Raw genomic sequence first — 14,388 nt, forward strand, 5'->3', positions numbered from 1 at the left:
GAACCTGACTGGACTTCTAAGGTCAGAGCCGGGCGGAGTGGGAGCTGCCTGGTTACCTCTTCGCCGTCGTCCCTCCCCCACTCTTAATGATCTTTCCATTACAGAACCCAGACCAGGAAGTGCCTGACAGGTCACAGCTGCAGACACATGGCTGGGGAGGCCTGGGCTCCGGGCCAGTGGTGGGAGGGTCTGAGCTCCCCTCGGAGCAGCGGGACCCCTGCACACTCACACACATACACACACACACATACATACACACACACACACACACCTCTTCAGCTAATCCAGCTTTCCCTGACCGCTTTGGGGGAAGGTGTTCTGTGTTGTCACAGTTGGTACTTTGGCCCCGCCCCCTTGTATTTACTAAGGGCAGGAGAAGTTCCCCACTCCATCGTCCTGATCCCTACACAAGTCCCCTTCCTGGGCATGTGGTTCTTTAGGGGACGTTTTCCGTGAATGAGCAAGGCTCTCCAGCTTCTTTTCCTAAGATGGAACCCACCAAACATGGCTCTAGAAGCTTCCAGGGCTGTGGTGAGGCACGGTCTTAATGCTGCCCAAACAATCGATTTAGCAACCAATCTAGCATGTGTTGTGTTAATTGCTCGAGTCAGTGAGTGAGTGAAGTCACTCAGTCATGTCTGACTCTTTGCGACACTGTGGATTGTAGCCCACCAGGCTTCTCCGTCCATGGGATTTTCCAGGCAGGAGTACTGGAGTGGGTTGCCATTGCCTTCTCCAGGGAATCTTCCCGACCCAGGGATCGAACCCCAGGTCTCCCGCCTTGTAGGCAGACCCTTTTCCTGCCTGAGCCATCAGGGAAGATGTTAATTGCTCAGTTGTATCCAACTCTTTGCAACCCCGTGGACTGGAGCCCACTAGGCTCCTCTGTTCTTGGATTTCTCCATGCAGGAATACTTGAGTGGGTTGCCATTCCCTTCTCCAGGGGATTTTCCTGACCCAGGGATTGAACTTGGGTCTGCTGCACTGCCCCATCAAAATGCCAGATTCAAAAGATTTTGCAGGGGATGGTTTAGAGGCAAGAGCATGAACTCTGCAAACCCACAGGCCTGGCTGGGCCAGCCCCCTTCATTTTGTTATCTTCATGGAGGCCGGCTCCTTCCACATACAAGTTTGCTCAGGAAATGTTAATTTACCCTAAACTGTGTCCAAGGGGGGCAGTTGTCACACAGGAGTTTCTGTCTCCACCGCCAGCTGTGTTGTTGGCTTTCTTCCCTGAATCTGCCAAGGCTGATTCCTCTGGTGCCAAGTGTGAGCTAGTGACAAACTTCTAGGAACCGGGAACTGAGAGACCTTGCTTCCCAGTAGCTGCAGACCACAACTTAGGTGAACTTGCCCCAGCCCAGGGCAGCTCTTTCTTCCTGGTAAGGCAGGCGGGAAAGCAGCCAAGGGTACCGGGCATCCTTTGGAGGAAGCATTTCTGCCCGGAGTGCTTCTGTAAACACTGGGGCAAGAGGAAAAGGGGAGATTTCTCTTAAAAACTACTCCTGGGCACATTCCTTTGTTAATCACGTAATTACAGCCCTCTCCCCAGCCTGGAAGTGTCCTCCTCCTCGTGGTGGGAGGTATGGGGGAAGGGGGGGAAGGTGGGGAACCCAGTCTCTAGGAGGGAAGAAAATGCATCAGCTAGAACGTCAGACTCAACTTTGATGCTGGGCTACCCATCGCTGCATCTTTGGGGAAGGTCTGCACAAAATACAGGGATTCACCTGCCTGCCCTGCAACTTAACCGGGGAGCCGGTTTTGGGGGGTCTTGGAGTGGGTGCCGGGTCCTGGCTGTGGCTTCGGCCAGCACAGGCGGCTCAGCGCTAAATTACAGTGACGAGATGGGACGACACAAAAGCCCCGGGATCTTTTTTTTTTTTTAATAAAAACAAAACACAACTCCCGGCCCCAAGCCCCTGGGCTGCTGAATGGCGAAGGCTTCCTGTCAGGATTAGCCGGGCCGCCTGGGCATGTGTGCACTGCCTTTCTCCTCAGGAAATACCTTTGGTAAGCCCGGGTGGGGTCCCCATGGCAACGCGAGAGGGGACCCGCTGACTGAGACCATTCAGCTCCCATTGTGGCCGGGCCCCTTTGTCGGGAGCTGTATTGCTGCCCCTCTGGCCCACGCAGCAGTTTGCACCGTTTTGTCAGGCTGAATGTGGAGTTTTTACATTTTAATGGGCTCTTCTGGCAGCGGCCCATTTGCATGCAAAATGTTCCTTCTTACTTCTTTCCCTTTTTCTATTTGAAAAAAAAAACACCTACACTCCAAATCCCCCCGGGTTGGGGGCCCGGTGAATGCGGCTGGATCAGGGTGTCAGGCCCCACTAATTGACTGGTGTCCCCGTGTCCCCTCCCGCACACTTCTGTGTGCACCCCGTCTCAGGGACGCTGCATGTCCAGGGGATCACGCATCCAGAGGGCTTCCTCCCTGGACCCCCCACCCTTGCAGGATGACCGTTGTCCCCCAGGATTTTGATGAGAACCCCCTCTGGCCTGGCGTTGCCAGACTAAAGTAAGTTTTCAGTTCCATTTCAAAGCCAAAATAACGTAATAAAAACCTTGACAGAGGGCTCCCGGGGCCCCGCTGGGCTGTTCTGTCTTCCTTTTAAGTTGCTTTCAAAGCCACCCCGAGTTCCTCCCCCACCCACAATTGCCCCCTCATTTATCTCTGGGGAGTTTGTGTCAAGACTGTAAACATTCCTGGAGCACCAGTTCCCCACGTTACCAAAGAGCATGGCCCCTCTTCTAATTTTCTCAACCCAGAAACACAGAATCCAAAGGATTTCCTAGGAATGAAGAAGCTCCAATCCTTTGGCTACCTAATGCAAAGAGCCAACTCATTGGAAAACACCCTGATGCTGGGAAAGATTGAGGGCAAGAGGAGAAGGGGGCAACAGAGGATGAGATGGTTGGATGGCATCACTGACTCAGTAGACATGTATTTGATTAAACTCCAGGAGATAGTGAAGGACTGGTGAGCTGCAGTCCATGGGGTCTCAAAGAGTCAGACAGGAATGAGCGACTGAACAACAAAAAGGGAAGACAACCGTGAAGAGCTGTCACACCTGGATTTGTTGGGGGGCTAGCTGTTCAAGCCTACACCCTTCCTCTCCAGAGTGGGCATAGAGATGATGCCACACTGACCTCACAGGATGGATGAGACGTACTGATGGATCGGCCCTCGGCTGAGCATTTTGAATGAGGGCACGATAAAGCTGTGAAAATCTGTAAGTCACATTACAAATGAGTTGAGCGACAGAGCTGCAGAGATTTCCAGAGAATGAGTTTTCATGTCTGGGGAAGTGATGGAGAGACAGAAACAGTGTTATTTTAGGAGAAAGCAAAATAAAGGGTGGTGAGGGTATTGGCTTGGCAGGGTGAGGGGACAGGAGAGCTGGGGGGGCCAGGACTTGAGAGGCCCCAGGTCCTGGAGGAGGGCATGCAAACCAGGCAACCAGAGGCATGAGGGGATGGGACGCAGAATGCCTGGGCCAGGGCTGGGACAGTCAGGATGTGTGATGGGGGAGGAGGGGGGAGCTGGCCCAGGGGAGGGGTGGCCAGCCTCTTTGCCTGACATTCTTGATCTTTTCAGTGGTTCAGGCAGGGGTCATCTGAGGTCATCAGCTCAGCTATAAGCTGCACTCAAGAGGGACTTGGGGGGACTTCCCTGGTGGTTCAGTAGTTAAGACTCGTGACTGTTTTGTTTTGTGTTTTTTTCGTGACTGTTTTGTGACTTTGGGAGAAGTCTCTCGACCTCCACTGTCTCGTGTTTAACTGAAATGCATGCAAATGAGCACAGACGTGAATAAGCACACTCTGTAAAGCATCAGGTGCCGCGCCAAAGTGGGGCACTACTGTTAGCCCTGGGTCCGCCATGGTCACAGGGCTGCCCCACCCCCACCTCCCAGTTTCCTCGTCGGCCAAATGGGCGCAGTCTCACCTGCTCAACTCTAAAGGGTAGATGAGCATGACCAGGAAAGTGCACTGTAAGTAAAAAAAAAAAACACCAAGTTATCAAGTAGTGGTTGTGGAGGTGAAGGAATAAGAAGAGGAGGAGGCTAAAGCAGCCAGCTGCAGAGTCCCATGGGAGGAAGGTAGGAGACACAGGTGTCATTAGGCGGGACCCAGGGGCCGACCAGAAAGGGTTTCTTTCGCCTTCCGCAGGCAAGGATTGCAAAGACGGTACAAATAGAGACCCTTTGCACTGGTCTCTTTCAAAGGTTCTGGATGCATGTGGATTCCGGAGAGTCAGGCCACCTGGGGGCAAATCCCTGCTCAGCCACTTACTGACTAGGTAGGCTGTCTTGGACACATCCTGAACCTCCCATGCCTCCATGTCCCCTCTGTCGACTGAGGGTGACGGTCCTCACTTCAGGGGGTTGTTGTGTACTTGGCATACCATCAGCTTCTGCATTCCCAGGGTAGAGGTAACAATGGTATCAACCTCCTCTGGGCTTCCCGGTGGCTCAGTTGGTAAAGAATCCGCCTGCAATGCAGGAGACCCAGCTTCTATCGTTGGGTTGGGAAGCCCTGGAGGAGGGCATGGCAACCCAGTCCAGTATTCTCGCCTGGAGAATCCCCATGGACAGAGGAGCCTGGCGGGCTCCAGTCCGTGGGGTCACAGAGTCGGACACGACCAAGCAACTAACACTTCACTTTTCATGGTTGCTCTGAGGATTCAGGGATACTCTGTGGTAAAAGCATTCACAGGATATGGGATGTAGATAATAAGACTGCTGCCAGTATTGGCCAATATTGGAGTTACTGTTTTCAGAGTTGTTTAAGGATCCCAAGATAATATATGGGGAGGCGTGTGGTCAGTCGTAAAGTGCTATGCAAATATGGTGCTGTTCCTTGCTGGGTTCATGCGAAGTTGTGGGGCTCCGGGATGGATAGCTTCCAGACCAAATTGGTTCTTATGGGACCAAGGCTGGTGAAGTGGTATTTTTAAAATACATTTTCAGGTATGTTTGTCCATGTGGCATGAAAGGCCTGCATTCACAGAGACTGCAGAGGAGTGTGTTTGCTGGGACTTCTTCAGTGGTTCTGTTCTATCCACCCACCTTTAAGTTGAAATCATTTGGAGGGGGCTGTTTTCTGCTGTGTCTTCTTTTATTCCAGGCAGGCCATATGGTCTAGCCTCATCTCCCGTCCCCTTCATCCTGAGGCACAGCCTTGCTCGTAAGCACCCCATCTATTTCTGCTCCCTACAAAGTTTCACTGCCTTCCCCTACCATCATGTTCCCCAGTGCTGCGAACATTGCCATCTGCCTTGACCACCAATACTTAAGTTCTGAAACCTTGGAGCCTGTGCTGGGTCACCTGCCCTGGGCTCTCATATTCTTCTCCCCTTACCTCGTGTTGTATGATAAAGTCCTCCATACCAACCAGGTATTGTGTAAATCTTATCACCCTGGCTAGCCCAAGGCTGGAAGAAGGAACTTGCAACCCACTCCAGTACTCTTGCCTGGAAAATCCCACTCCAGTGTTCTTGCCTGGAGAATCCCAGGGATAGGGGAGCCTGGTGGGCTGCCATCTGTGGGGTCACACAGAGTCGGACACAACTCAGCAGCAGCAGCAGCCCAAGGCTGACCAGCTCTTTTGCTCCTTATTTTAATCCATGACCTCTCTTTGCACAGCAACAAGAGCTCACAGAGACAACCCACTGATAGCCATTCTGGAGAAAGTCCCTGTCTTCTTCCATTTGGGGGAAACTGGGGTCTCATCTTACAATGAACACGTTTGTATGGATTTGAGCCTCCTCGTGGTCATTGCCCATCCTACATGGTACCCGGGGCTGGCAGAAGACTCGGAGTTTAGAATCAAGAACTTGGATCTGAACAGATGAACCCAGATCAGAGCTGCCTGCTAGATGACAGTGGCAGATTTCTGGCCAGTCCTGCCATGAGCCAACTGCTATATCCTGTTGGCTCATTGGCAATTACAGAGCCCTGGTGTTTTGGAGGAAAGTAGGGAGGGAGAGGGACTCCGTAGGGCCCCGCTAACATTAATCACATTCCTAGACTTGAGAAATACCACCTCTCACCTCTCTGTTTTTCTAGCTGCTTCCTTGAGGATTACTAAAATGTTTGGGTCCCTGATCTGTTTCTAGTTCCCCTTGGAGGGTGGAGAGGTTCCATTAGAGAAGCAGATGGGACTGGTGATTGCTGTCTGAAGCCCCATCCCTCCCACTAAGAGTGTCCTGGGTCCAGCCAGCACGGCCTTCCATGGTCCACCTGCTGTCTGCACTGTCCTAGAAGCTGCCCCACAACCAGAGTCCTCCTCAGCCCCAGATTCAGGCAGCTAAGCAGGAGCCTTCGTTCCCTCCTGTCTTCCGGAGAGACGGCCAGGGCACCTTTGATCCTCTAAGGGTGTGCAAGTCAAGTCCAACCCTAACCCTAACCTTCTTGCTCCCAGTGACGATCATAGTGACTCTGATGTGGGCATGGAAGCAGGATGCACCGTTTTCCTCCGGGGCACCCCAAGCACCCTGCACCCAGAGCCTGTCGGAGTGAAACGCGTGCCAAGTGCTTTCAGCCTCAGGCCAGGTCCCCACGGAATACAGATACCCAGTGTCCTCCAGCCTCTGTTGCCCACCTCATCTCTCAGAAAACAGGACACACAAAGCGAGTGTGTGGCTTTGCAGTCTCCCCCACAGCCTCCCCACTCCAATTCATCAAGCGTTGGAATGTCTTTTCAAGTCGCTGCCCAATAAACTGCTTTCTGTTCTTCATCAGTCATGGCCAGCCCAATAAAGGTGTCAGCTCCTTTCTTGCTTCCTGATGCCTAACGACACGAAGAGCCCTGGTGCATGGGTCCTGGTCAGAGAAAGGCCAGCTCAGTGGAGACGGAGCCACAGATGCAAAGGCCTTTCTAACGGGGACATAAATGGGGGACCCTGCATGACCGCAGGAGAATGGAGAGTAATGACTTGGTTGTTGCAGGCGGCCAGTGAGCATGGATGCCCACATCAGTTGCCTTACAGACGATGCTCCAAGATCAGGGCTGCTAGTCCAGGTGGTGACACAGAGGGGCAGGGCCCAGTAAGCCAGCAGATGGTCAGTTACCTTTCCATTACCTCCTCGAAGAAAGTGGCATTTACCTGCTTTGTAAATGGAGGCTTTGACACACATCCAAGAGCACTATTAGCCATGAAAAAAATCCACCGGAAACCAAGAGCCGTAGGTTTTGGTTCAAATTGAGAAGAATGTTTTCAGTTCCCCTAAAATTTAGTCTTTGCCAGATGCTAACTTCAAGACCTACTGAGTATTTTTCTGTGTTTCTGACATTGTCAGGCACTGTGGGAAAACTATAATAGACCATTCTATTGGTCTGAGTTGCTTTCTGTTTCTTAGGCAAGACATGGACACTTTAGACAATTAGGAAAAGATACACCCAAATGTCCATCAGCCAACAAACAGATTAATAAAATGTGGTATACTCACACAATGGACTATTGGCCACTAAAAGGAATAAAGTACATGAGACAACATGAAAAGAACCTTGAAAACATGATAAAAGAAAAGAGGACACACCAAAAAAACTATATTGCACAAGTCCATTGATATTAACTATCTAATATAGGCAAATCTATAGAGACAAAGCAGATCAATGGTTGCCTAGGCTGGTGGAGGGGGAGGGGATAGTCAGTGACTGCTAATGGGTATGGGGTTTCTTTTGGGGGTGATACAAATGTTCTAAAGGTAGATTGTGGTGATAGTTGCATTCTGTGACTGTACTAAAAAGTATTGAATGATACGTTATAAATGGGTGAATTTTATGATACGTGAGTTATATCTCAATAAAGATGTTTGAAAAAGCAACAGTGCAAGATGGCATGGAATTAAATGCAAATTTGTGCTATTCAGATGGTAACTGTTTTTACAGAAAAGGAGGGTGGGCGTCTTGGATGGTGCACTTTGAGTAGGTGGGTAGGAGAGTTCTAGAGAGATGCCTGACAGCCTTGAGCAGAAGTCAGTTTTGTTGTGGCTGCAGAATACGGTTAGTGCAGAAAACAGCCAGACTTGGCGTGGAAGGCAGGGAGAAGACGGTTGCATGGGGAGGACGGAACAGACTGAGAGGAGCCTTGACGGCAAAGCATGGGGTTAGAGTTCATCGTCTACACAGTCTTCGATATTGATCAGGAGAATGAACGGGACGAGCACACCGTGGCATGGAGCATGGGGCTGAGCTTGACCTCCAGGGACTGGGACAAGAAAGCTGGCTCTTGAGGCTTTATCTAGATCGTGCAGAAGAGTTCTGTTTGCACGTCCTGGCCAGGAAGATCGGGGAGTTTCAGATCCAAGTGGAATCAGCCCGAGCTGGCCCCAGCAGAGCCAAGTGTCCCTTTGTTGCTTTCTCTTGGGGCAACGCCCGTGTTCTCCCTGCTACCTTTTTGTTTCTGAGACCTGTCAGAGGCTAAGAATTTGAGTTTACCGGAGTTTACTGTTTGACCAACGGCTGGTACAGATCATGAGCTGCAAAATATTTAATCAGTGAGGTCATTGCAGGAAAATGAGATTTGATCCATAGGAGCGTCTTCTGTTTCCCTAAGGGTCAAGTCTGAATGGCTTTTCTTCTGCCTCCTTTTGGCAAAACCACAAACCATTAAAAATGGAAAGAATAACTTTTATTTTCCAAGACCCACAAAAGCTTATTTTTAATCAGTGTGTGGTCTGCTCACCTTTGCGGTGTGCCTCTTGACCTGATTCACAAAAATAAATGAGTGCGGGCCCAGTGGTTTGTTTCCAAACCCTTTTAAACCAGCACCTCCTTTTTGATGACTCAGTATTTACCTAGGATTTAAGACAGAGCCCTTGGGTCAAGGGGCACCCGGCCTGCAGCCGTGGCCTCTGAGCCTCGTCCGAGGCCTCCTCCCACAAAAAGCTACTGTTAGTCCCTGGTGCCCAGGACACATTTCATCGGTGAAGTTTCTAGCAGAAACCTGTTGGGGACTTCAGAAAGAGTGGGTTAAAATGAGGTGGTGAAGGAGAAGCGGAGTTTGGAAGGGAAGACAACGGAGAGACAGTGCATCATCGTCAGATTATTCAGCAAACCTTTCTTGGTAGCTCTTGTGGGCCAGGGCCCTCCTGGGTAATGGGGTTTGAAGGTAAATGTGACATGTTCCCACTCTGGCAACCTTATCAAGAAAGGGGCCTTTCCTCCAGGGTGACAAGTGCGAGGGGAGGGCCCCTGACCCAGACTAGGGTCAGAAAGGCCTTTGGGGCAGTTTCCAGCCAGGCTGAGAACCAGAGGGTGGGTGGAGAGCCAGGCAGAGACGCCAGCGCGGCGGGGCCAGGTGCCTTTCAGAGCCTCCCAAATCCAGGACCTGCAGGGGGGCTGCCAGCAAGCCTCTGATGGCGAAACGGGGGTAAGAAAGAAAGAAGGCTGCAGAAGGCAGTAGAAACCAGGCAGGTGGTGGGTGTGAGCTACTTCAGGTGTGTTGTTCTGGTGGAGGCCGGGCAGAGGGCGGAAGATGCCAGGAGCAGACGTGCAAGTGCCGAGAGGGATGGGGAGGTGCGTTTCTCTGTGTTCGTGTGGACGGGGTGTGCTTGGGAGAAGACAGATACGCCCGAGGCTGGCCTTGTCCTGTGTCCGGCCTCAGGCCTTCCTGTTGGCGCAAGTTCAGCGTTGCTGGTCGAGAGGGATGGGTGTGTGGACCCCCAGGCTTGGGGTGGGGTGGGGGAGCAGTGCCGGGGAGTGGGTGTGTGTGCCTGTGTGTCAGGGGAGGGCAGCGGAGAGGAGGTTGGGGGCTCGAGAGGGGGAGCCCTGCAGTGGGACGAGGAGAAAGGAGCTTTGTGTGGAGCGGCTTTTGCTGCCAGGGCAAGTGTGGGTTTTGTGGCAGCTGCTGGCCTCTGTTCCTAATATAGTCAAAAGCTCCGAATCCTCTGGCCCAACACCTGTTAGCCTGAGGCTCCCCTGAGCTGACCTCTCCTCGGGCCGTCTCTCCCACATATACGCCCTGTGCATCGGACTCCTTGCGGGGCTCCAAGCACCCCCCAGTACTGATCACTTGAATCTAGAACCCCACTCATGACACGCTGCCCACCACATGGGGGGCTGCTGCATTTTGGTGGAGGCTTGTTCCTGGGGAGAGGGGTGAGGCTGCCCCACCCAAAAGTGAACAGTGTGTTCCCCTGGGAAGCGGCCGCTCTTGGTAAAGAGCTGTGTGTATGGGGAGGGGGTGCTCTTAGATACCCAGGAGTCCTGGGGAGGGCCAGAGCTGCCCCCGCCACCAAAAGATGGATGGAAACCCACTCTGAACCGCTTAATGCTGCTGCAGCTGCTTCCTAACTTCGCCTGTCTTCCTTTGCCCTCTGGAGGAGTAGGGTGGAGGGGAAGCATTGGGAGTGCCCAGGGAGCCAGCCGTCCCCCCGACTGACCCGCCACCCCAGCTCCGTACCCCGCCCCCCGGGGATGCTGCAGCTCTGTGCGGCCGGCATAATGCCTTTGTCTTTCCCCATTCCTCCTGCCCCCTTGCTCCCTCTGCCCTCTTCCTGGTCCCTGCGGTGGCTGCAGCCCAGCCCTGGGGAGCCCCTGTGGAAGTGGAGTCCCTCCTGGTCCACCCCGGTGACCTGCTGCAGCTCCGCTGTCGGCTGCGGGACGATGTTCAGAGCATCAACTGGCTGCGGGACGGGGTGCAGCTGGCGGACAGCAACCGCACGCGCATCACCGGGGAGGAGGTGGAGGTTCGGGGCTCCGTGCCCGCCGACTCAGGCCTCTACGCCTGCGTGACCAGCAGCCCCTCCGGCAGTGACACCACCTACTTCTCCGTCAACGTCTCAGGTGGGTAGCCAAGTCCACCCTCCGCCTCTCCCTTGCAACCCCCCGCCTCCCTCTCTGCTCGTCTCAGGGGGAGGCCGGCCTCTTCCTCTGCCGTCATCCGCGCCCTCCCCTCTGCTGCAGAAGCTGCCACCCACTAACATCGCTCCGGCCCGCTGCGCGGCTTAGCTCTCAGGGGGTGACTCGGGGTGCTGGCCTCGGGTTGGAGAGCGAAGGACTGCCTGAACCCACCTCGGCGGTGCTCGCTAACACCCCTGGGGGGGGCAGTGAGACACGGTGGTTTCTCCAGCACAGCCTGCCCAGGTCATCGGGGTGCCCCAGGGCTCAGGCAGCTTCCAAACTCTTGTTCCCTGGCCATTTGGACTTGGTGCTGGGCTTAGTCATCAGCGCCCCCAGATTCGTGGTGAGGTCCCTGTGGGATAGTGGATGACCCAGTTGCACCACTGTAGTCACGGCTTGATGGGAGACACATGTTCTCTAACTTCCAGACCTGTGTTATGGCAGCCAGGGAACCCTAGAGCTCTGTGACTCAGGGGACTTGCCACTTGTAGGATATGACTTTTACAAAACCTTAGGATTGAACCGCGTAGAGCTGGAATTCTCTTTACACCACTTATGCATCTCAGGCTGTGAGCCTGGCCTCTCCCCCACCCGCCAAACATCCTCTAGAACGCCCCCTCCCCAGCAGAGGGACATGCCTCCTTCACTTCCCTCCAGATGCCCCCAAAACACTAGAAAGGACTGGGGAAAGATCTGGCACGAACCCTGATGGGTGACCACACACTCAAAGGAGTGGATACTTGTTGGGGGCAGGTGTTGGCAGCTGCCCACTGTGTCGTGGGTTCCTGTCCACTGTGGTTGAGAAGCGCAGTTCCCCGACCTCAGCGGATACGTGCTAGAAACGTTGCAACTCCAGAGAGTTCAGCCCAGGGCTTCGGAAATGGCTTCTGGCCATAGTGCCTCGATCTGTCTGGGTTTCCAAAGGAGGGTTTGGGTGCCCTGGCTGCTGGTTCTGAGATGCGGCGTGAGCCTCTGAGTGCAGGGTGGACTTAGGTTAAAGAGAACCCCACCTATCCGTGATGGGGCAAAGGCTTCGGGGCAGGGAAGGGCAGTGTGTTGGGGTCGGTGGAGGAGGGGGACAGGCACAGGGCGTGCAGTTCTTACATAAACCGTGTCTGTCCCGCGGAGGGACGGACACTGAGGGAGGCGTGGTCTCAGGAGGCTCGGTGGGGAGTGGTCGCTGCAGTCGCCTGTTACTGGACTGGCCCTCGTGTTCCCGGGGTGGCTGTGGACTGGATGCGAGCTGCAGCCTCTTTTCCTGGGGGAGGGACCTCAGCGCCCCCTCCTTCTTGCCCTAGATGCGCTCCCCTCGTCGGAGGACGACGATGACGACGATGACTCCTCTTCGGAGGAGAAGGAAACAGATAACACCAAACCAAACCGTATGCGTGAGACACTGTTTCCTTCCTTTCTGGCCTCCGGGCCCGGGGATTGGGTTGGAACAGAAAAGGGAAAGCTTAGGCAAACGACTGGAGAAGGGAGGGGTAGCAGGGCACATGGGAGTCATGACGGGCCACATGGGGGACCCTGGGGGACCACCCCTCTGGGGTCCGGACCGGTGCGGGCATTGTTCACAGGTGGCGAGCAGGTGGGTGGGGCCTCCCCCGAGCCTGACCAGGCCCTGTCTCTCTCTGCTCTCCCTGGGCAGCCGTGGCTCCGTACTGGACGTCACCAGAAAAGATGGAAAAGAAACTGCACGCAGTGCCAGCTGCCAAGACAGTGAAGTTCAAATGCCCTTCCAGTGGGACCCCAAACCCCACGCTGCGCTGGCTGAAAAACGGCAAAGAATTCAAGCCTGACCACAGGATCGGAGGCTACAAGGTATCTGGGTTTTTATGAAAGCTGGAGTAAGGCGGGCAGGAGACGCTGCTTAGAAAATCCTTACTTATATGCCTTTAATTGTTTTAAATAACACTCTAGAAAATTTTCAAATACTAAAAAAGAAAATAAACTTAAATCTTTTTAGTCTTTTTTTCTACGTATTTGATTTTTGCATGGTCAATCACATTGACTATCTAATTTCTTGCCAGTTGTTAAGGTTATGAGTCTTTTGCCATGTATTTGAAAGATGATTTTTCATGGCTTTATAATATCCCAGTATTAATTGCCCCATAATTTAATGAACTATTTTGTGATACTATTTTCCAGTTTTGCACTGCTGTAAATAATGTTATGGTGAATATCTTTGTAAAGTCTATGTAAGTATTTTAAAATACTCCTCTTTAGGGACAGATTGCTGGAAGTTACTAGAGCAAAGTATAAGCATTTTTAAGCTCTTGATGCATGTTACCCAATTCCTTTTTTTTTTTTCCCCTAATAAAGTTAGGTAATTTTATTCATTTGTTCACTTATTCATTTTTTACACCAACATTTTGTGGATACATGTCTTTCCAGAAAATGTATTAGGCAGTAGAGTTCAAAGTCCAATGGGAAGACATAAAATTTTACTGTGACATTTGCTCTAATGGAAGATGATGTAATGAGTAGGGGTGTGATTTTTTTTTTCATTTTATTTTATTGTGGTAACAGTTACTTTCTTAAAAGGGAAAATGAATTCGCCCTCCCATAGCAGAGTATGAGAATGATAAACTGGCTATACTTTTGCCAACAAATTTGACAGGTGAGAGTATCAGATTGTTCTCTGTGGGCTATTTTGCTTAGGAACAAACTTAGAATTTTCATGTGTTACTAAGTGGTTTCCATTTCTTGCTGTGGAAATTGTTCAAGTCCTTTGCCCGTTTATAATTCTAGGAAGAGTGTATTCATCTAATCCTCCTTTAAACCCTGTGATCATTCTCACCATTCCTGTTTCTCTCCCATCTCACCTAGCTGCTCTTTTCTCATTAATCTTGCATAAGAAAAGTAGAGGAGGGGCTTCCCTGGCTGTCCAGTGCCTAAGACTCCTTGCTTCCAAAGCTGGGGGCCTGGCTGTGTCCCTGATCAGGGAACGCGATCCCACATGCCGCAACCAAGACCCAGAGTAGCCAAATGACATACATGTTAAAAAAGGGAAGCAGAGGAAATCAGAAAAACAAACTGTTTATAAAGTAACTCAGCCAGCAGTTGCTGTGTGCAGCACCCTGTGCTCTGGGTCTTATGAGGCAGCGTCTTGCCCAACAGGGTCCATCTAACGGGAGCGCGGCACCTGTGAGGACTGTGAAACGAGACATCAAGGGTGGACACGGCTGGACTCTTAGCAGGACGCTGCTCTGGCACAAGAGCAGTGTGGACAGGGGTGCAGGGCTAGGAAAGTTCCCAGTGTATCTGGGAGGGCTCCGAAGGCACATTTGTCCAGATTGCAGATGGCCTTGGCCGTGGCAGGCAGACTTTCCGAGTCCTCACACCCCTCTGCCTGATGCCTTCCTGCAGAATGTGAGTGGGCTGGGATGATGGTCCCCAGCTCCCTGTGCAGCCGGGCTGCGTGCTCTGACTGGAGGGTGCGTGGCTTCTGCCCACCTTTCCCTCCAGACCCACATTGGGGCCCTTTGGCATGTTTCCCCTCAGGTCCGTTATGCCACCTGGAGCATCATTATGGACTCC

The 14,388-nt window shown here is 52.5% G+C and overlaps 1 protein-coding gene across 1 annotated transcript in view; it reads left to right on the plus strand.

The window, feature by feature from the left end:
* FGFR1 (fibroblast growth factor receptor 1) overlaps positions 1 to 14,388 on the plus strand; it is a 47,859-nt gene that overhangs the window by 22,001 nt on the left and 11,470 nt on the right. Inside the window, exons 3-6 of the mRNA XM_010838846.1 lie at positions 10,525 to 10,791; positions 12,147 to 12,236; positions 12,497 to 12,669; positions 14,353 to 14,388. Of these exons, the coding sequence (XP_010837148.1) occupies positions 10,525 to 10,791; positions 12,147 to 12,236; positions 12,497 to 12,669; positions 14,353 to 14,388 (566 nt within the window). The remainder of the gene's footprint in view (positions 1 to 10,524; positions 10,792 to 12,146; positions 12,237 to 12,496; positions 12,670 to 14,352) is intronic.

This window comes from Bison bison, unplaced genomic scaffold (genome assembly GCF_000754665.1).
Source record: "Bison bison bison isolate TAMUID 2011002044 unplaced genomic scaffold, Bison_UMD1.0 scf7180017864105, whole genome shotgun sequence".
Lineage (NCBI taxonomy): Eukaryota > Metazoa > Chordata > Mammalia > Artiodactyla > Bovidae > Bison > Bison bison.